General features: G+C 38.5%; 1 protein-coding gene across 4 annotated transcripts in view; it reads right to left on the reverse strand.

Moving 5' to 3' along the window:
- Positions 1 to 306: 306 nt before the first annotated feature.
- Positions 307 to 23,523, reverse strand: part of PIGR (polymeric immunoglobulin receptor) — a 47,211-nt gene continuing 23,994 nt past the window's right edge. For 3 of the 4 annotated variants that reach the window (XM_070745557.1, XM_070745558.1, XM_070745559.1), the window contains 10 exons: positions 14,505 to 14,576; positions 11,916 to 12,254; positions 9,856 to 10,185; positions 9,418 to 9,741; positions 8,043 to 8,357; positions 5,576 to 5,705; positions 4,025 to 4,143; positions 3,133 to 3,261; positions 2,913 to 2,962; positions 307 to 1,943 (listed from right to left, as the gene is read on the reverse strand). In XM_070745557.1, coding sequence (XP_070601658.1) covers positions 1,845 to 1,943; positions 2,913 to 2,962; positions 3,133 to 3,261; positions 4,025 to 4,143; positions 5,576 to 5,705; positions 8,043 to 8,357; positions 9,418 to 9,741; positions 9,856 to 10,185; positions 11,916 to 12,254; positions 14,505 to 14,562 — 1,893 coding nt within the window. In that variant the 5' untranslated portion in view covers positions 14,563 to 14,576 and the 3' untranslated portion in view covers positions 307 to 1,844. The remainder of the gene's footprint in view (positions 1,944 to 2,912; positions 2,963 to 3,132; positions 3,262 to 4,024; positions 4,144 to 5,575; positions 5,706 to 8,042; positions 8,358 to 9,417; positions 9,742 to 9,855; positions 10,186 to 11,915; positions 12,255 to 14,504; positions 14,577 to 23,523) is intronic. The other variant, XM_070745560.1, reaches the window with a different exon arrangement.

Below are 23,523 nucleotides of genomic sequence, written 5' to 3' on the forward strand. Positions count from 1 at the left end.
TTAGCAATAGCACTTTTTAACAGAGTCAGCACATTGCCCCCACAATCTGGGTCCTCATTTTACCCACCTCGGAAGGATGGAAGGCTGAGTCAACCTTGAGCCGGTGATGAGATTTGAGGTTTGTATCTTGTCATGAAGGGGACCTATGGCATTTGCAATTATGTTTCATATCTTGGACATGTAGAGAGCATACTGCTCAACACAGAAAAGAAATGTATGGTATAAAATATAAAAATATTTAAACAAAAAGAAAAAAAAGAAATTACGCTTCAAAGCCAGTAATAAAGATAAAACCAACTGTCATGCTCAAATTCTTAATCAAATATTTATTCATGGAAACGTAACATTATAAACATGTTATGTGTCTTCAAATCATTCATTCCATAGTGATCATATAAAATCATTAGCATTACAAAAGACAGTTAATTGTTTTTTAAAAAAATATTTTTCAAAAATACTTCAATAGCTAAACTCAGCAAAGGATAATTTATTATTCAGGGATCCTTATCAATATCAGTTTTGACTTTAAAATATCTGTATGAGGATGATGATTCTACATGGTTTTAATCAAATTCATTGTAGTGAATGCAAAATGTTTAAGTACACCCAGTTAAAATTTATGAAGCCATTTGGCTCATGGGGATGGTTGCAAAACAGTGGAGGGTTTGCAGACTACACAACTGACATCATGCAGTTGTCATGGAAATACTCAGACTGTTAATTTGAACAATAAAACAATACACAGTTGTGTTTCTTCAATACATTTACATTTAAAGCATTCTGGCATATGGTATCAATGGGGTTTTTAAGTGTATTGTAGCTTGAGTCTTTATAAAATTGTAAAAGGCCCAAGGAGAGAGCATTCATTGGAAGACCCTATAAAATATATATTCTTATTGTATTATAGGTGTAATTGTTGCTGTGATTGCTGCTATCAATGATTCAACAACAACAAAAGAATGCTGGTGTTGAGGTAGATTACAACCCATACTTACCAATGAGGAGTCTTACAGCTGAAGGGTAAAGTTTTAAAGGGAGTCTGTTCCAGACAATTGTAAGAATGTTAGGTGTTGCTCCCCACAGGGTGTGTGTGTGTAAGAATGCCCCACTTTGGGCACCAGATGATGCAATTAGAGACCTGTCATTGCAGGATGCTAAGATGTTTGACTGCCTTCTCAGTGTTTATTGCTTTTATATCATTTTCTAAACAGCAAAAGATAACAAATAGCAACAGTATTTTTATTGGTGAATTCTTTTCACCAATCCTTAAGAACATCCTGTTGATACAACCAAGATGAGATCACGTACCAGCCAGGGATAGTGTCCTATATCATCCTGGTGATATGAACTGGGTAAGATTGTGTAGGTCTATGAGGCCTGTTTGCGGTAGGCAGTTCACTGCACACAACCTCTACATGACCTCTATCTCTACAAGGATAAAGTATGCTTAATGTTTGGTTAGTCTAACGTGGGTGGGATCCTTCCATGCCTCTTTATTGAGTAACCCAGTATTTTATGAAAATGCATTTCCATTAGGATCGGTAGAACTTCTGCCTCTTATAGAAAGACAACCAAAAAATTTCTGAATATCATTTCAAAACACAGTTGGTTATGTTTATAAAATTAAGTTGTTTATGGTTCAATCTGAATAAAGCTGTTTAACTCTTAAATCAATATAGCAGACTCAGTAGTGTGTAATTGGATAAGTTGTGATGACACTGAAATTATCTGGGAAATTATCAAAATGAGTATAAGAATGTGTTTGTTGATTCCAGTCATGATTTATCTTCAATCATTAAGGCATAATTGGTTTTCATTGATCTTTGGAGCTGTCCCAAATGAGATTATGCAGTTGATTGGTCTGATGAAGGTATATTAGAAGAAATGTTTTCTGACTGAAGAAGGAATGTTGTATAAGCCATTTCAGCTTCCTCTTTAGAGCCCTAAAATGAATAGAAATCCCAGCATTATTTTAATGGAGCCTGAGCTTAATCTGTTGAAGAATCTAACCAAATTTGTCATCTGCATTTTAAAACAGTCATCCCCAAACTGGATATTCTCCAGGCGTGTAATCTCAGCTGTACAAATCAGACAGTATGGCTACCTTAAATACTAATAAATGTATTACAGCATAAACTTTAATGCAATAATATTCATTATACTTCATCCAGTGCGCAACTAATTCCTACAATATTATGAATCTAGACTGCATGAGATCGTGCGTTTATTTAACCCATTATTGACACTAATGAGAAACAACTTTCAGAGTTTCAAATCCATTTTTTCCCCCAGCAAGAAATAGAATTTAAAACTGGAACTGTTGCGAGATTCTAAACTATGTATCTTCTTGTCTACAATACTTGGTACAATATTTCAAACATCGTTGCTTACAAAAGGTTTGGAAGAAGGTTTTAGGATATCGAATAAAATAAGCTCCTAATTTAAAATGATAATATAAAATTACATATAAAAATAATGACAATCTTTTTAAAATGGCCCAACATCCATTGATTTTTGTATGTTGTTCAAGGTAACTTCTGGTGAGATGGACTGTTATGTAAATTTGATTAATAAATGAATAAATAAATCCAACTTCCAAAACTATCACTATGACGTGATAGATATTTATTTTCCTCAAAATTGAGGGAAAAGATAGCCAACTTTACTCCAAAGTACATAAAATTCTGCAGTTAGTGACAATCATAAGAAAGTTTGTGCTTGATGGAGTATTGCTAAAAGAGACTAAGATATGAAAGATATTAATAGAGAAATGCATACTATCTTAAGCTCTAAAACTAAATAAATAAACATAAATATAAATTTATTTATTATATTTGTATGCCGCTCCTCTCCAAGGACTAAATAATATTAATCCCTTATAGTCTTCTCAAAATAATATAATTTGCTCTTACCCTCTTTGGTTTCTTTGATTTTTTATCCTCCTTAGGACTGCCTGAAGACTCTTAAAAGAAAACACACACAAGATAGATTGAATGTGAATAAAAGAGAACTTCATGTATCCATCAATTTTATAATTGGCTAAATAATGTAACTTCATTGCTGAAGAAGTGATAATTGTATTTGGCTGACAAGTAGCAAGCCATATTTAGAACACATTTTGAATAGCATTACCATCCTTCTCTCCCATTTGGCTCTCATGAAATTCTTCCATATGTGCATTATCCTTTGCCCCATACTGTCTCACATTCTCAAACTCTGTCATGCTGATATTTGTTCTGTAGCTTCCAACTGATACAAGATCTATAAAAAGAAAAAAAAAAGCATTTCACCCCAATTCGTTGCACCTTAGATTCTATATACATGCTGTACTAATTCTAGGAGAGAAACAGTGATATAGATTGTGGACTTATTGCTGAAATCTTCTTGTGTACAGCAGAAATACTATTAGAAGGAGCTACCAGAGATCCAGTTTGGGTCAGAAAGGCTCACAATATGGTTCTTGCATTGTTCCATTTATAAGGCCATAATACACAAGTATGTTAGAGAAAGTTTTAGGAATAAATCTAAGCTCTTGATTCCCTTAATATTGTGCTAAAGAAACCTATAAACAGTGACAACCCTCACACAGATAACCTTAATTCATTCCTTCTGGGTTTAATAGGAGAGGGGGGAAAGGGGGAAATAGAACAAATAAAAGAATCATTTCATCCCTCATGTTTTGGATGAGAACAGTTGTTTTGCCGCAGACCTTTTTTCAATATTATCACTGTTGGGTTGAAGGATTTTAAACCTATCTGCGTTGAAGCAGTCTTTTGACTGACTTGACTAGTCAGAATTATAAATGTTTCTGCAAAACAGGTATTTTATTCTTTCCACATTTTAAAAATTATTTGGCCATAGTAAATTTATAATTGAGACTGTTAAGTTTTTAATTTTTATCTTGTAATTTTATTTCAAATAGAACAAGCATTACTTGTTCTATTTGATGCTTAAAAATATGCTAAAGCAATCTGTATAAAAATTAAAATGGTTCCCAAAGACATTATATTTAGCATAAACTCACCAGAATTCTTAAATAATCTAAACTTCTTTATGGTAAAAGCAGTAATGAGAAGCAGAAAAACAATTCCAAAGGGGATCAAAGTGGCAAGAAGAACAACAGAATTCTTATTTTCATCATGGCTGAAAAAGAAGCAAAATAGCAAATATACAAAATTTGTACAGACTTAATAATATTTTTCAGAAAGACAATGGAAAAATTCCAGAACTTAATGCTATAGGAATGAACTTCATTCATTCTATCAATTGCAATTATTTTAATATTTCCATCTTGGCTGTAAGGAACAGATGGGAAACATTAGTTTTTAATTTCTGATTGATTATAGTTTTCTGTATTTGCAGAAAAAAGTCTACAATATCCACATATGGCCATACAGAATGAAAGAACATACTGTATAAACCTGGGGAAAGTTATGATAATTATTTTTCATTATTCTCAGTAATAGTCAAGTATACTAAGGAATTCTGGGTGAACATGGCCACCTGCCTGGATAATATCCTGTTGAGCAATGTAGTGCTTAATCAGCATGTTTCATACCTGGATTGACTTTAAAAATCTGATTGAGATTGCCTGGTACTAGTTATATTTCTCTTCTAGAAATGAAATGGATTCCTGAGCTATGTATCTGTGCAATTGCAATAACCCAGTACTTAAAACACACTAACCTGCCACTCCTTATATCATATATGGCTCTCCAGAATTGCAAATTAATTTTGCTTTTGGTTAAGCCAATAATTATATGGGGATGCTGTTTCCCTTAAATACTTTTGATTCTATATATGCATGCATTCATAAATAGAAACATAGAAACATAGAAACATAGAAGACTGACGGCAGAAAAAGACCTCATGGTCCATCTAGTCTGCCCTTTTACTATTTCCTGTATTTTATCTTACAATGGATATATGTTTATCCCAGGCATGTTTAAATTCAGTTACTGTGGATTTACCAACCACATCTGCTGGAAGTTTGTTCCAAGAATCTACTACTCTTTCAGTAAAATAATATTTTCTCATGTTGCCTTTGATCTTTCCCCCAACTAACTTCAGATTGTGTCCCCTTGTTCTTGTGTTCACTTTCCTGTTAAAAACACTTCCCTCCTGAACCCTATTTAACCCTTTAACATATTTAAATGTTTCGATCATGTCCCCCCTTTTCCTTCTGTCTTCCAGACTATACAGATTGAGTTCATTAAGTCTTTCCTGATACGTTTTATACTTAAGACCTTCCACCATTCTTGTACCCCGTCTTTGGACCCATTCAATTTTGTCAATATCTTTTTGTAGGTGAGGTCTCCAAAACTGAACACAGTACTCCAAATGTGGTCTCACCAGCGCTCTATATAAGGGGATCACAATCTCCCTCTTCCTGCTTGTTATACCTCTAGCTATGCAGCCAAGCATCCTACTTGCCTTTCCTACCGCCCGACCACACTGCTCACCCATTTTGAGACTGTCAGAAATCACTACCCCTAAATCCTTCTCTTCTGAAGTTTTTGCTAACACAGAACTGCCAATGCAATACTCATTATTAATTATTTTCAAAGTAGCTTACCTGCCTGATGAAGTTTCACTTTCAGGTGCCTGATTGGCTTTGTCTATGGGAGAATTCCTATTAATAGGATTTCCTCCAGGAATGACAACCTCCTCTTCATTGATTCTAGATGCTTCTTCAACATTTAGTACTAATTAGGAGTATTTGGGGAGTTGGTAACCCAGAAGCAAATGGGAACATAAAAAGCAAGGAGGAAAATGAGCAAATAAATCGATGTGTTCATACTTAAATTATATTCTTCTAACTAAGTCAGCTAATAAAGACAATTATGCCATAGCCAAGTATATAAATTCAAGCAATGATGGAGTATTCTTTTTTGTTTTGTAAAATCATGATTTCCTATTTGCATTTCTTTTTCTTTGGGTATACTTCTTGCACAAACAAACGCATCCCACTAACTTTACTAAAGGATACCATAACAAAAACTGTCTTGTCCTGCAACATAGAAAGTAATTTCTAGTGAACATTCAGAAACCCAAACTTTTTGTAAGAAGAGCCTAAGTATAGTATGTTAGACATTAAATTGATTTTGTTTGACTAAAATAATAGTAATAAATTACTGTGTCTATTTAAAGACTAAAGAAACATATGGTATACATTTTCCTGGGTGAGAGACCACTTTCTTATATGCATCTGAATGAATGACAAACTTAGAAGTCTTATATTAAATGGTGTGTTAATAGTTTACATGCAGACAGAGGTAAGAGGTTGATGGTCATGGACTAGATCCAACCCTTGTTCCACTACTTTAGGGCAGTGGTATGATTCAATTATTTTTTACTACTGGTTCTGTGGGTATGGCTTGGTGGGTATGGTGTGGCTTGATGGGCATGGCAGAGGAAGGATACTGTGAAATATTCATTCCCAATCCACTCCAGGGGAAGGATACTGCAAAATTTCCTTTCCCTCCCTGCTCTAGGGGAAGGTTACTGCAAAATCCTCATTTCCTCCTTATCAGCTGGGACTCAGGAGGCAGAGAACAGAAGGGGCGGGGCTAGTCAGAGGTGGTATTTACTGGTTCTCCAAACTATTCAAAATTTCCATCACCGGTTCTCCAGAACTGGTCAGAACCTGCTGAAACCCACCTCTGCTTTATGGGCCCACCTCACTAATCTAATGGCTTTTGCTGACATATGCAAGCATATCTAGCTTTGATAAATCATTTTTTACAATAGCTCCCATTATTTCAGTATAAGACAAACAAGGGAATTTTGATGTAAAAATATAACTATACAGTGTTACCTCTGCTTAAGAACTTAAGTAGAAGAAGGGGAGGAGGACAGTCACTGCCGAAGGAAGAAGGTGAGGTGAGGGGAATCAAAAAAACCTAAAACTTTAAGGCTTAAAAAAAAAAGAGGGACTCTGAGGCAGCGAGGAGGAGCACGTGCCTCCCATACACCCGGAGCGAGGCTGCCTCCCATACACTGTGCCAGAGAGAAAACCCCTGGTGGGTAAAAGGGGAGAACCTCCAGCTCCTCTGACCAAAAGATGGCTGCTGCTGTTGCTACCTGCTTCCTCTTCCTTTCCATGCTGAAGGGCTCCCCTCTTCTCTCGCTCGCTCGCTTTGTAGCCGGCGCCTTTCCTTCACTGTGGTGACTCCTCAGTTTGGCTGAAGCTGAGTTGATTCGACCGGGGTGAAGCGCCCCTTTTGCCTTTCCATGTCCAGATGCTCCAGGAGGCCACCTCGCGCCGGGTGTGTAGGAGGTAGCGCGAGGGAGTCACCACAGTGAAGTAGTCTATTCCCTCTCCAAGCACCCAGAGAAAGGAAAATGCTCCATTCACTCTGAGCTGCCAAAGCCTCCTTAAGCACCACCGAAAGGCTCCTCTGGCAGTCCAGAAAAGCCCGAGATGGCCCGGATTAAAGGGGGAATGGCAGGAAACTGGCCACTCCTGCCATTCTCAAATTTCCTGGGAAGTTTTTCCAGGCTCGGGTTCTTAAGTAGAAAATGGTTCTTAAGAAGAGCCAAAAAAATCTTGAACACCTGGTTCTTATCTAGAAAAGTTTTAAGTAGAGGCGTTCTTAAGTAGAGGTACCACTGTACTTGGAATATCCAGTATTTATCTTATAGCCACACAGAAACTCAAGTTCAGACACTAATCATAGACATAAGTTTGCTAATTCGATAATTGCCTGGGGAATCGTCAGGTATTGTAGCATCATAAGGTGACTAAGATTTAGCAGATAATATATTTTAAACCAGCCCAGTTAGATGGCAGCACCAGACAACTTTGGTCAATCTTAAAAAATTAAATAGGCTTGGCCTTTGTTAATACTTAGATGAACACCACCACGAAATACTAGGGCTGCAGCTAGATTGGGAAGTTGAGAAAATCATCCTGAAAGAAGGAACAGTTTTATGTTGGTGGCCAAGAAATAATTTCCAAGACTTGGACAAGATTTAGACTAAGTGCAGTTGAAAATTGGAATGGATATAATCTAATTTGGTTCCCTATTGATTAGACTTACCTCCTTGTACTCGCAGATGCAATGCAGCTGTTTCTCCATATTGCTGCCCATGTTTGACACCACACCAATACCATCCTTGGTCTAAGGGTGTCACCTGGTCAAAGTTCAAAGATAAAGTTCCACTATTTTTGTCACAGCTAACTACCACGCCAGTCTGGTTTTGGTCAGATGAGATGAGAGGTTTACATTCAGTGTTCTTCCATTTGCACCAATATTTCTGATATGTAGAATATTTGCATGGATAAGAACATGTTATAGTCAGAGAGGTGCCAGCAACAATCTGAACTTCTTTCTTTGTTAGTAATGTAGGTTGCCCTGTGTCAGGAGAAAAAAAAAAGTGTAATAACCCTGCCAAACACTTGAAAACAGAGTGCTTTATTTTTAGCTTCATTAAAATGATTGACTATATGTGCATAGCATCATTTTGAAGGCAAATTGTTTCAACTTCTACCTTCAAAATGACACTAAGGGTACTGGACATCCGAACAACTAGACACAAGAACAGATTTTTCCTGAATGCCATCACTCTGCTAAACAACTAATTTCCACAACACTATAAGACTGTATTACTAAGACTATATTACTATTTTTCTTCTCATGCTTCCTAGTACCTATCTCTTCCCACTTATAAATATAAGCATGTTATCTTTGAATTTATATTGTTTTTATTTGTTTCCTAGTATGGTTTGATGAATGTATTTTATTTGCCTTATGTACACTGAGAGAATATGCACCAAAACCGAATTCCTTGTGTGTCCACCCACTCTTGGCCAATAAAAAATTCTATTCTGTTCTGTTTATTCTATTCTATTCTGTTCTGTTCTGTTCCGTTCCATTCCGTTCTGTTCCATTCTGTTCTGTTCTGTTCCGTTCCGTTCTGTTCCGTTCCATTCCTCTCCCCTCTCCCCTCCCCTCCTCTCCCCCTCCTCTCTCCTCCTCTCCTCTCCTCTACTCTTCTACTCTACTACTCTATTCTACTACCCTACTCATCTTCTTACATATTCTTTCTATTATTCTATTCTATTCTATTTATTTTGACTTTCCATCTGGAATTGGAACAGCAACCCCCAAAGTTTAGATCGCCAAATCCAGCCTCCCTTTCAAAAGGTCTTAAGGGCATGCTCTTCTAAAAGTCAATTTTAATTGTCGGAATGTGTTAATTGTCTTTGGTACAATAAGTTTTAATTTGCTGGGTTTTTTTTTTAATTAGATGCCTGAGCAGGTGGCCTTATATTAATCATGTGGAATAACATTATCTCTGTAAATATATCTTGCTTAAAACCAAGAGAATGGTTGAGACAGCGTAGGTTCATTTTTGCAGGACTCATCAAAATAGGCAAAGGACATTCTTAAGATTCATTACACCAAGCAGTACCTTCCACAATCTTCACCTCTACTGAGGACGTCCTTTCCGTTTTTCCATTAGTCATACACCAGTAATAGCCTATGTCATCCTTTTGCAGTTGGTTCAGTATGATAGTGAATGTGCCATTTTCGGGATCATCGTGCATCACAAGCCTTCCCTCATAGGAATCCAGCACAAAGCCATTACTGCTTATTAAATCAGTACATCCATGTTGTTTCCACTTGCACAAGTATTTCAATGTATTATTCTCTTTTGGATTATAATGACATGCAACAGTCACAGAACCACCCTGGACTCCATTTAACACTGACTGTTGTTTAGGTGCCAAACCATCTACAGATAGAAATAAGAGCATAAAATTATTTTTAAAATGCTATTATAATTGTTTCTTCAATTATTTATGTATTTGTAGAAACACATTTGGAATCCAAGAGCTCTTTCACTCACCTACATAGACATGTAAATTAAGCTTTTTGGATTCTCCATCTGCTCCATAATTCCCAACACCACAAAGATATAAACCTGAATCTTCTTTCTTTAACTGGCTCATAAAGACCTTGAAAGATCCAGGTGTACCAAGATTGGTCAACAGAGTTCTTCCTAAGTAGGATGGATCCGCATTTCCATATGTATCAATCACATTGTAACAGTTGTTCTTTGTCATCTTGCACAGGTACTTCCTGTAACTTGCATACTGAATACCAAACTCACAGGTCATAGTTACTGTTTTCTGCTGTTCGGCATAATAAAGTTCTGCTTCTTCGGGTCGTACTGGGTCTGCATTAAAGTAACAACAAGTCATTAGATTCATTTATCCTGCCTTCCCTTATGTTGTCTTCTTGCAATATCACACAATGATGTAAATTTGATTTGATTTGAGATTTGATTTGAGATTTGATTTGAGATTTGATTTGAGATTTGATTTGAGATTTGATTTGAGATTTGATTTGAGATTTGATTTGAGATTTGATTTGAGATTTGATTTGATTTGATTTGATTTGATTTTATTTGAATGCCGCCCTTCTCCATAGACTTGGGGTGGCTAACAACATTTTGACTAAGAATTATTTATTTTATGCTAGCATTTTAGCTTACAACTACAACTATAACAGATAAGTACTATCAAAAGTAGCTTTATCAACCCAGGTAAACTGTGTCTAGCTTGGCACCCTACAAATTGAGCTCATTCTCTTAGCATGAGGGAGCTGCTTCTGGATCCTGGTCATGAAAAGTGCTGTTCCAAAAGCAAAGTGTTTGCCCACTTTTCTTTCTGGCCAGCCGATCAGCATGGACTGTTTGTTTTCCTGTTGCAATTAATGACACAAAACAAAACAATGTAGTTCTCCATGAGTTCTCATTGTTAGTGATGAAAGCACAATATGACTAATCATTAGGGGTGGAGGAGAAAGAGCAAAAATGATGCTTTTATTAATACAATGAATGGATACCTTATGGTGTGCATGTTCTTACTCTTGATTTGCCACTCTGTGCTGATTTCAGATCCTATGCCCTATAATGTCATTATGCTACATTATACATTAACATGATATCTCAGACTGTATTAACCCCCTAATGCCCAATTATGGTATGGAAACAAATCATTGAAAGACGCTTCAAAATTCAATGTCTACTTTTTGATAGAACAAAATGCAGCAAGCAAAAGAAAACCTGAAGACATTTTTACTCCCTGCCTACTGAAGTTTATACTGAGCTGTAATCCTTTCCCATGCACCAATATTTTTAGGCAGTTCTTTCAGAGAATATTTTATAATATAATAAAGTTGGAAGGGACCTTTGAAGTCTTCTAGTTCAACCACCTGCTTACACAGGAAACTCTGCACTACTTCCGACAAATGGTTAGCCAACATCTTCTTTAAAAACCCCAGTGTTGGAGCATCTGCGACTTCTGGTGGCAAGTTGTTCCACTGATTAGGAAATTTGATTAGGAAACTGTCAGGAAATTTCTCTCAATTCTAAGTTGCTTCTCTCCTTGATTAATTTCCACCCATTGCTTCTTGTCCTACCCTCAAATGCTTTGGAGAATAGTCTGACTCCCTCTCCTTTGTGGCAACCCCTGAGATATTGGAACATTGCTATCATGTCTCCCCTGGTCCTTCTTTCCATTAAATTAGACTACCCAGTTCCTGCAACCATTCTTCATATGTTTTGGCTTCCAGTCCCCTAATCATCTTCTCTGTGCTCTTTCTAGAGTCTCCACATTCTTTTTACATCACGGTGACCAAAACTGAATGTAGGATTCCAAGTGTGGCCTTACCAAGGCATTATTAAGTGGTATTAACACTTCATGTGATCTTGATTCTATCCCTCTGTTTATGCAACCTGGAACTGTGTTGGCTTACATATACAGGCACACACACAAACACACACTCACAGGTACACAAATATATGTTTCAATCTATAATGCAATTCATGAAATACTAAATAACTGCAATAAAACTGAGTAATATAACAATTAACTAGATATCTAGAGGATTAGAAAATAGTACCTTGAGTAACTTCCAGCTTGACTTTAAAGGACAATCCATAGTCATTTAAACCAATGCCGCATCTGTATAGACCCGCATCTTTGAATCTCAGGTCTGATATTTCTATGATGAACATTCCATTCTCTGGAAAATCAGTTATGGAGGCTCTGTCTTTGTAATCTTTGAGAACAAAGCCATTAGTTGAAATAAAGGTGTAACAATGTCTTGTTGATTCCTTGCACCAGTACTTCCTGGAATGAATATTCACACTCGTGGAAGGATAGAAGCATTTGATATGCACAGAACCTTCCACCAATCCAGTTATCTGCTTTGGCCCAAAGAGGATATTTGAAGCTGAAACTGAGAAAATGAAATAATACTCAAATTATAGAATGCTTGTTGGGATTATATATGTACAGCTAGGCTTGCTTGCTTGCTTGCTTGCTTGCTTGCTTGCTTACTTACTGCTGTTCATTTAATGACAGTTCAAAAGTTCAAAGGCCTTGGAAAAACATATGAGCTATCCTTACAATACAGAACATAGAATCAGAGGGAGGGAAGGGACTTCAGATGTCTTCTAGCCCAACCCACAGCTTGAAGTTATGACAATCAAACTACCTCTGAGGTCAGATGATTGCAATTTGGGTACTGGCTCACATTTACAACAGTGTCTTGTGATTAACATGATTATGAGTTGAAAACTTGCCAGCCACCCTCCAACAAGCAAAGTCACTCAGGGAAGCCAGATTTGGTTAACTATTGCATACCTCCAAGGTAGACAAGAAACACAGCTACGTGGCCTATATCTGCTTTATTGTAAGGCTGCATTAACAGAATCTTATTAAGCCTTCAAAACTTCACGAGACCACTTTTTCTAAATGTTCCTTGAGGGTGGGTCCTTTCTAAGATTCTTTCTTTGATTGTTACGCTACTGGGGGCTCCTGCCTCCCTTGTCTGATTGTTTCCTGGGTAGCATTATTTCCCAAAGATCATTACCACAATCTATTAAACTTCACAATTCACTTAACCTATGCAGTGATGTGCTTAATTTTAGTTTTTAGAAGGCATAACAAAAGTATGAAATATTGTAAATAAAAGTGGAGTGTAGGATGAAGATTTTTGAATTAATTGTAGACATAAGATTTATTTATTTATTTATTTATTTATTTATTTATTTATTTATTTATTTATTTATTTATTTATTTATTTATTTATTTATTTATTTATTTATTTATTTATTTATTTATTTATTTATTTATTTATTTATTTATTTATTTATTTATTTATTTATTTATTTATTTATTTATTTATTTATTTATTTATTTATTGGATTAGTATGCCGCCCTGGGCCTGCCAGAGATCATCCATCAGCGCGACCAAAGCAGTTTCCGTGCTGGGCCTGAATACAGACTGCTGAGGACCTAGATAATCGGCTTCTTCCAAGGACCGCTGGAGTTGAAGTGCCACCACCTTCTCATCAACCTTCCCCATAAAGGGAAGGTTGGAGACTGGACGGTAGTTATTGAGCACCTCTGAGTCCAGGGAAGGCTTCTTGAGGAGGGGACGCACAAGTGCCTCCTTATAAAGGGCCGGAAAGGACCCCCTCCCCAAGGAGGCGTTGACAATTTCCTGGTCCCAGCTCTGCATCACCTCTTGACTGGCCGAAACTAACCAAGAGGGACACGGATCCAGTAGACAGGTGGCAGAACTCACAGCTCCAATGGCCTTGCCCATTTCATCAGGTGTCACCAAGTCAAACTCCTCCCAGACAGATGGACAAAGATGTTTAGCCCCAGTCACCTCGACTGACTCGTTGCCAGTCGACTCTGTTTTACAATTGGAGTTGAGGTCCGCTCGGATCCGAGCGATTTTATCAGCGAAAAACGTGTTAAAATCCTTGGCACTACTCTGCAAGGGCTCCCCAACTCCCCCCTGATTAAGAAGGGAGCGGGTTACCCTAAATAGAGCGGCCGGGCAGGATTCCGCTGATGTAATCAAGGCGGCATGATACGCGCATCTTGCCGCCTTGAGCGCCACTTTGTAAGTCTTAATATGAGCTCTTACAAGTGTTAGCTTCTTATGGGCAATATATTTTATTTTGTTTTTTGTAAGAAGTATTAAACATATTCAACATTATAGATAGTAGGATTTGGAGTGTAGAGATAAATGCTTATAACCTTGGGGAGGAAGTGGGATGAAGAAACACTAAATCACTAAATACGTGTGATGAAGGCTAAACATTAATTCTTTATATATTTTTCTCTTTATTCTCTTCCCGAGTCCGCGGAGAGGGGCGGCATACAAATCTAAATAATAAATAAATAAATAAATAAAATAAATTATATTCTTAGGTTTTTTCCCTGTACTTTTTACTCCTTTCTATTCTTTTTAGTTTGCATTAGATTTTACTGTTACAGTAAATTTTAAAAATAAATCTATGTACATGGAAAGAACCAAAGCTGAACTATTGTCTTCTTGGTTGTTACTTGTATATTTGCTCTGTCTTAGGTGTCTGTGGGTTAAAAGCCACCAATTTGTGCTAAGGTGACAAACTACATCTCCATTTTGTTTAACACAGTTATTTTTTCTGATGCTTATTTAAATACTCACCACTTTCAAATTCAGCCTGGATAAAAGTTAAGACCAAGACCAAGAACAGGAGAGCCATTTCAAAATATAGTCCTGAAACCCAAAGTTTAAAATAAACCAAATAGCCTGGTAAATATTAATGTATTTTATAGGTATGCATAGATTCAATCAAGTAAATAACTCAGAAGAAACATGAATATTAAGCATCATGAGAATCTACCACTAATATGAAGATTGTATACACTGAAGCTTTCTTCAAGGTACAAGCAATACCAGATAGGCTTAAAGGGAGAGGCTATTTTATCTTCCATTACTACCCAGATTTCAGCATCAACATGGTTGCATTTCAAGATTATCAGTATTTTCCAGATCACTAATTTTGTGTCATAGGACTTCAGTCCTGCACTTCCTTACATGAAAGAGAAGCTTTGTGAAAGTAATGAGATGTCTCTCAAAATATTCAAATACTGTGCTGCTATCAATCACTATCTATATAAACATAAAGACAAACCTGGTACCTATGTACAATAAAAGCACTCATCTCTACTTCCAAACTAATATGTATTATATGCTAATAATATTGTCGTCGGCATTAAAAAAGAAAGCAACTATACAACTTAACTTTGCATTGATCAAAGAGCAATTATGACTTTTGAGCTTTGTCACTGTGCAAATAAAAGACACCTTTTGTCAGCAAAAGCAAATGAATATCCAAGGTGCATGTTTCTGGATGAAATGGAAGTCAATTTAGTTGATTGGCAGCCACCCAGAATAAGATAAGGGACTATTGTAATTGTTTTAAATAAACAAATACATTTTGCAGTTCTTAGGAAAAAGAAAATTGATGGAAACACATTTGTACTTAGAACAGTCACCCTAAAAGATAAACAACATGTGAAAGAAATTTATTATAATTACTATAGCAACCACAGTGATTGACTTACACAACATGCTATGATTAAAGTGCAGAATCTGGGGTTCCAAATTGCACTAATCTTCATAGAAGACTAACTGCAGAAAAAGACCTCATGGTCCATCTAGTCTGCCCTTACACTATTTCCTGTATTTTATCTTACAATGGATATATGTTTATCCCAGGCATGTTTAAATTCAGTTACTGTGGATTTACCAACCACATCTGTTGGAAGTTTGTTCCAAGGATCTACTACTCTTTCAGTGAAATAATATTTTCTCACGTTGCTTTTGATCTTTCCCCCAACTAACTTCAGATTGTGTCCCCTTGTTCTTGTGTTCACTTTCCTATTAAAAACACTTCCCTCCTGAACCTTATTTAACCTTTTAACATATTTAAATGTTTCGATCATGTTCCCCCTTTTCCTTCTGTCCTCCAGACTATACAGATTGAGTTCATTAAGTCTTTCCTGATACGTTTTATGCTTAAGACCTTCCACCATTCTTGTAGCCCGTCTTTGGACCCGTTCAATTTTGTCAATATCTTTTTGTAGGTGAGGTCTCCAGAACTGAACACAGTATTCCAAATGTGGTCTCACCACATTTGTGGTTATCACCCATAACCACAATATCTTCAACCTACAAATGCAACCCCGACCCAAATTGTAATGTATAAAGGGAAAATTATTATAAGAATGAATGAAACTAGCTGTAAATTCAATAGTAGATGTAATCATGTATTCTCTTGTCCTGGCCAAGGATATCTGCATGAAGAGTTAAAAAGTCAAGAGGGCAGGTATGACAACATGTGTGTACATGGCAGACATGTAACGAATAGTCATACCTTCAATCATACAGCCAACAAATTGACTTGTTTAAATAGTTCCTCTCAATGTGCAATAATAAAGCATTAAAACCATAATACATTTGGCAGTGTTGAGTATCAGGATTCATATAACATAAGCATGTCATTATATGTTGCAGTAGTCAAGTTCCATGATCATGTTGTAGAAGACATGACCCAAGCATATAGCCTAAATCATATCTTATGCCTTTGTTGCAATTTGACTCCTATACTTCTCCTAATTAGACAATTTTCCCTAATTTATTTTTACAAATAACTCTAGGTAGTGAACATATCAAACACATCTTACTCCTCGTATTTGAAATTTAATTAACTTGGAGTTATGTTGTTAATTAATTATTTAATTTATATAGATGAATAGAATAACTTTATTGTCACTTTGTATACCAATCAGCATATATTGAACTGAAATTTCATTGCATTCAGCTCTCAAAGGGTCACCGCCTCCAATATACACTACATAAACATGACAAAACAAACAAACAAACTAACTAACTAACATGCATATATACTCATATATTATAAGATGCAGAGAAACAACACAGTCTAGTTCAGATGTATACATGGACACAGCGAGAAAAATGAATCTTTCAATTTACTAGACGAATGGCACAGGGAACACAACTGTTACAGAATCTGGTTTGAGATTAGTTTTTCCCCCCAAAACTAGTATTACGCCAAACTACAAATTAAATAAATAATAAATTGAGATGCCCCGAGTTTTCGGAGAGGGGTGGCATACAAATCTAATAAATTATTATTATTATTATTATTATTATTATTATTATTATTATTATTATCAGTAGTAAACATTCTCAAAACAATTTACATGTAATACTATATTCATACTTTGTCAGCTAATCAGTTAATTGGTTAAAAAAATTAAACAGCTTTTATTAGCTTAATTGTTTCAATAGCCACAAGAGGGCATAGTTGTCTTCACCTACAATTTACACATAATTCTTTCCTTCCTTCTTTCCCCGTCTAATCTTCAGTGTTTTTAATGTTTCTCAGTAGAAATCAACCAAACTCAGAAACAAGTCTTTTTCTCTTGGATCTCTAATTCTTCATATTTACCTTTATCATCATCATAAATGTTGTATTAATATTCAGTCAAAAATTTTTAAAAGTAGGTTTAGATAATAAATTTTGTGGAATCAGTGTCTGTTGATTTTTTAGATGTGCGGAAAGCTTTTGACAACATAACCTGGCAATTCACGTTGTTGCAACTAAAGTATATGGACTTTGGTGAAAGATTTACTAATATGATTAAGGCAATATACTCTAAACAGATTACAAAGATGATGGTCAATGGAAATGTGACAGAGAATTTTAATAAAAACAAAGGTTCAAGGCAAGGATGTCCATTGTTTCCTTTATTATTGATATCAATTTTGGAAGTGTTAAATAGAGAATATAATTATAAATATAAGTAAATAAGTAAGTAAGTAAATAAATAATAGAAATATTAGACAAGATATAGAAATTAAAAACTATTTAAGATATAGAAATAAAAGGGAAGCAAAGAAAGAAAAATGCAAACTACAGGCATTTGCAGATGACCTGGTATTTATTTTAGAAGAACCACAATTAACTGGACATAAATTAATTAAAAAAATAAATAGAAGAGCATCATGAAGTGGCAGGATTAAAAACAAACATTTGAGATATATATTCGTAGATTTTCATGGGTACAGGTATGACGGTCTTGGTATATTCGGGTTTCTTCCCGTGTAGGATTTGGAAATTTCTGGTGACGTTTCGGCCACATGGGAAAGAAAAACTGGACAGCTTTCTCACACATCTCAACAGCCTACACCCCAAAATACAATTCACCATGGAAATAGAAACCAACAACAAACTTCCCTTCCTGGATGTCCTAATCTACAAAAAACCCGATGGCTCCCTAGGACACACAGTCTACCAGAAGAAGACACACACCAACCGCTACTTGAACGCAAAATCCCACCACCACCCCGCACAGATCAATTCCGTAGCCAAGACCCTCATTTCCAGAACCAAACACCTAGCCGACAAAGACCACCTAGAACCGGAATTACACAGTCTCACAAATGTATTAATTTCCAATGGATTCCAAAGAGAGGCAATCAACAACTTAATCCAAAAAGAGACACCCCCCCAAGAACCAAGACACAGAACAGGACAATGGCACCGCCCTCCTCCCTTACATCAAAGGCACCACAGATAAAATCAGTAAAATTCTCCGCAAACACAACATCAAGACAGCCTTTGGTACAGATAAAAAAATAGCCAACATCCTAAGAAACCCGAAAGACAATATCCAACTAGAAAACCAGGGAGTTTATCAAATACCGTGTAAAATCTGCCCAGCCACATATATTGGACAAACGAACAGGAGAGTAAATGCACGTGTTGCAGAACATAAGAATGCATTAAAGAAAAAAGAAAAAACCTCCTCCCTTTTCCAACACTTCAAAACTACAGGACCTGAAATTGATTTTGACAGTACCAAATTAATTTCCAAAACAGAACACTACAGCAAAAGAATAATCATGGAAGCAATCGAGATAGAAAAACATCCCCAAAATATGAATAAGCGGGATGATACCTCTCGCTTACCAGACATCTGGAAACCAGCCCTCAAACATATCCCAGCCATAGAAACCAGACTCAGAACACACATTGTAAAGCAATCAAGCAGCCTGCAAGTTCCAACTACTCAGGATATCACGCCTAATCTACAACCATTAACTAATCAGCATACCTCAGCTACATCAACGACCCCAATTGTTACCCCACTGACTCACCAGGAAGTTTCTACACATTATGTCGGATCACCCTGGTATATTGAAGGAACGTCACATCTCCTTTTTGCCTCTAGGCCCAACCCAGGACCATTTCAAGGCAGTTAATTTATTCATAGCCGACAACTATATTCTGTATGTGTCAGCTAAAAAAAACCAAAACATTTGACACACACACACACACACACATATATATATAAACTTACAGATGAACAGAAAAAAGATTTAATGAAGAAAACAGATACCTAGATAGTTAAGAATAAAATATTTAGGAATTGAGAGCAAGAAAACAATTACACTAAGCTCTTGCAACAAGACTTGGAGAAGTGGAAAAACTTGCACTTATCTTTGAGAGGAAGCATAGCTTCTATAAAAATAAATATTTGCCAAAATTATTATATTTGTTCCAAACAATACCAATACAGCTGGGGCGGGTGTATTAGCCGAGGCCTTATTTAGAACAACACTTTATTAACAGAAGTCATGCCAGGACAAGGCAGGTACACTCTTAGGGAATATACAGTAAGAACAGGCTTTATACACTTGGCTGGCTGAGGCAGAAGCCAATCCACAAACAGTAACTTTCCCGCTTACATTGTAACCGGGCGTCTGTAACCAATCAGTACCCTGGATAGCGGCTACCAATAGACTGCTCTCCCGGCCGGCTGTTACCAACCAGACATAACACTCCTACCCCTTTAGTTAGCACATACATAGTCATTCAAGTAGGCCGGTCTTCTAGAAATCCTTTCAGAGCGCCAGGGTTCCCCGGACCGCTCGACCCTGGGCTCTGGGGGCGGTGCCCTCGGTTCCTCTCTGGAAGCCGGCTCGATCTCTGATCTTTGGAATTCCGCCCTAGCCGGCTCCTCCGGTTTCCAGGCTGGAATAATTAATTCCCTGGGGGCTTCCTCAGAATGTCCATTGTCCCAAATTCCGCCTTGCACCTCACCTCTATCCAAACGAAGTTGGTCCAGGTGCCTTTTCCATAAACAGCCGTCACTTAATTCTATTTCAAATGACCGAGGCCCCAGCTCTCGGCTTACAGTTCCCTTTTCCCAATGTAACCCCCCAGCGTATGAACGAGCAAAAACCGCATCCCCCACTTTCACCTCCCTGGCCGGTGGTTCCGGCCATGGCACGGCCTGGGAATACCAAGGGTGAAGCCTGTCTAAAACAATTCTTACGACCCATTAACAATTCTTCTTGCGACCCATTAACAATTCGGCCGGGGTCCTGCCAGTGGCCACACACGGGGTGGAGTGCTGTGCCATTAATAAGTCTGCCAACTTATTCTGCCAAGAACCCTGTGGCATCTTCTTTAGGGCTTCCTTTACTGAGCGCACTGCCCGTTCTGCCTGACCATTACTGGCCGGATGCCAAGGCGAGGTTAGCGCATGTCGGATGCCCACGGACGCCAGGAATGACTCGAACATAACAGAAGTAAATTGCGGTCCGTTATCCGAGACTAATAAATCGGGGTAACCATGGGTGGCAAATAATGTCATCAAAGAGTCAATGACGGCCTGGGACTGGCTTGACTTCAGGTGTGCTACTTCCACCCATTTGGAATGGGCATCAACGACTACCAAGAAGGTCTGGCCCATAAAAGGGCCAGCCAAATCAATGTGCAGGCGAGCCCATGGACCCACGGGCGGCTCCCAGGCCAGCGGTTCGGCCCGGGGGGGAAAGATCTATTCTCCTGACACACCCCACACGATGCCACCCGTTGCTCTACCTCTCTATCTAACCCTGGCCACCAAACGTAATCCCTTGCCAACCCTTTCATGCGCACCATAGAAACATAGAAACATAGAAGACTGACGGCAGAAAAAGACCCCATGGTCCATCTAGTCTGCCCTTTTACTATTTCCTGTATTTTATCTTACAATGGATATATGTTTATCCCAGGCATGTTTAAATTCGGTTACTGTGGATTTACAAACCACGTCTGCTGGAAGTTTGTTCCAAGGATCTACTACTCTTTCAGTAAAATAATACTTTCTCATGTTGCCTTTGATCTTTCCCCCAACTAACTTCAGATTGTGTCCCCTTGTTCTTGTGTTCACTTTCCTGTTAAAAACACTTCCCTCCTGAACCCTATTTAACCCTTTAACATATTTAAATGTTTCGATCATGTCCCCCCTTTTCCTTCTGTCTTCCAGACTATACAGATTGAGTTCATTAAGTCTTTCCTGATACGTTTTATACTTCAGACCTTCCACCATTCTTGTAGCCCGTCTTTGGACCCGTTCAATTTTGTCAATATCTTTTTGTAGGTGAGGTCTCCAGAACTGAACACAGTACTCCAAATGTGGTCTCACCAGCGCTCTATATAAGGGGATCACAATCTCCCTCTTCCTCCCTCTTCCCTCTTCCTGCACCATGCCCGGGTGACCCTTGTGCAAAAGTGCCAATACCTGGCCACGAAGCCTCCCTGGAACTACTACCCTGCTTCCCCGCAACAGGATTCCCTTCTCCACAGACAGTTCGTTCCGACAATGGAAAAATGGAACAAAAACTTCGGCCGGGGCAGAAACTGGCCACCCCCTAAGAACCCATTGCCTTACTTGTTCCAATATCAAATCCCGCCCCGTCTCCCTTGCTACATCGGCTGCAACCAAAATGAAGGGTCCCTCTGACAGGGCGAACACAGAGCCAGCTGGTGCTGGGTCCATTAAAATATCCTGTAAAGGGCATCTACTCAGGGCATCAGCATGGGCTATGTGGCGCCCAGGCTTGTAGGTTAAAGAATAACTATAATTTGCCAAAAACACAATCCAGCGCGACATGCGCAGAGACAATACTATGGGACTTTGGCGGTCGCCTGATAATAGCCCCAGTAAAGGTTGGTGATCGGTCACCAATTCGAATCGCCGTCCATATAAATAGTCGTGGAATCTGCGGACCCCAGCAATAAGTGCTAGAGCCTCTTTGTCTATGTGCCCATAATTCCTTTCCGCCTTGGCCAATGTGCAGGAAAAAAATGCCAGGGGGGCCTCTGCCCCATTAGGCAACCTATGGCTCAAGACTGCGCCCACCCCATACTGCGAAGCATCACATGTGAGAACCAATGGTAACCCCGGTGAATATTGGGCCAGAACACTATTAGAGGTAAGTATTTTTTTAACCCCCTCAAATGCATCCTCCTCCCTTTTTCCTCAATGCCAATTTGTGTGCTTGTCCAGCAAACGGTGTGTTGTCCAGCAAACGGTGTGTTGTGGTTCAGCCTGGGACCCCTCCGGGAATGGCTGATTTGCTGTCGGCTTCCAGCTCAGAGGGAGAGGCTGAGGACCAGGAGGTGCAGACTGACGAGGAAGCGGAATCCCAGGCTGAAGAAGATGGACAGCCAGAGTTCCACCAGGGGGAGCTCTCCCCAGCAAGCAGCCTGGATTCCCTGGGGGAAGATGCTCATGACATCATAGATATGCGACAAAGGAGAGCTAATCAAAGACGAACTCAATTGGCTAGGTATTTCCAGCATTAGAGGTCACAGCTGGGTTTGGGTGTGGTGCTTGGGAAAGGATAAAAGGCGGCCCCACCCTTCCTGGCTTGTGGAGTTTTATCTTGGAGATTCGTGAGACCTGTCTGTGAACTTTGGTGGCTACAATCCTGGTTTGTGCCTTGGACTATTGAAACCTTGGGGGGGTGTGCCAGCAAGAAGCTTGTGAAATTGACTGGACATCAGGACCCTGTTGTAACGTATTGTAACCTGTCTGCTGTGAAGACAGGTTTTCCTTTGTGCTTATTTTTTCCTGCTATAAAATACTTTTGGATTTTACCAGAGTGTCTGGCTGTTTTTTCAGTGGGTGTGGAGGTCTGGGAAAACCCAGACAGAACACGGTGTAAGGGTTCTGCCACCGATGCCTTATGCGGTATGAAAACTGCATAAAAATTTAGAAGACCTAAAAAGGCTTGGAGCTCAGCCTTCGACTGTGGCCTAGGGGCTTCCCTGATTGCCCGTGTCTTTTCAAGGGTAGGATGGATACCCTCCCCATCTACCTTAAATCCCAGGAACTCCACCCTAGGCACCCCAAACACACATTTCTTCGCCTTCAGCTTCAATCCCGCTTCATGGAACTTTGACAAAACCTTCCTTACACGTACCAGCAATTCATCCTCGGAACTCCCCGACACAAGAACGTCGTCAAAGTATGGCACCGTTCCTTCCAGCCCATACAGTAATCTTTCCATCAACCCCTGGAAAATTCCTGGGGCCACAGATACCCCGAATTGCAGCCGGTGACACTTGAACACCCCCCGGTGGGTAATAATGGATTGCGCTTCTGCAGTCAGGGGGTCAACTGGGAGCTGCTGATAAGCCTGAGAGAGATCAAGCTTCGTGAACACTTTACCTTTTCCAAGGGTATGCAGCAATTGCTGCACTACAGGCAGTGGGTATGAGTGATGGGCCAGCGCTTTGTTCACGGAACACTTATAATCCCCACACAATCTGATTCCCCCATCCCCCTTAAAGGCT

Source organism: Erythrolamprus reginae, chromosome 3 (genome assembly GCF_031021105.1).
Source record: "Erythrolamprus reginae isolate rEryReg1 chromosome 3, rEryReg1.hap1, whole genome shotgun sequence".
In the NCBI taxonomy this organism is placed as follows: domain Eukaryota; kingdom Metazoa; phylum Chordata; class Lepidosauria; order Squamata; family Dipsadidae; genus Erythrolamprus; species Erythrolamprus reginae.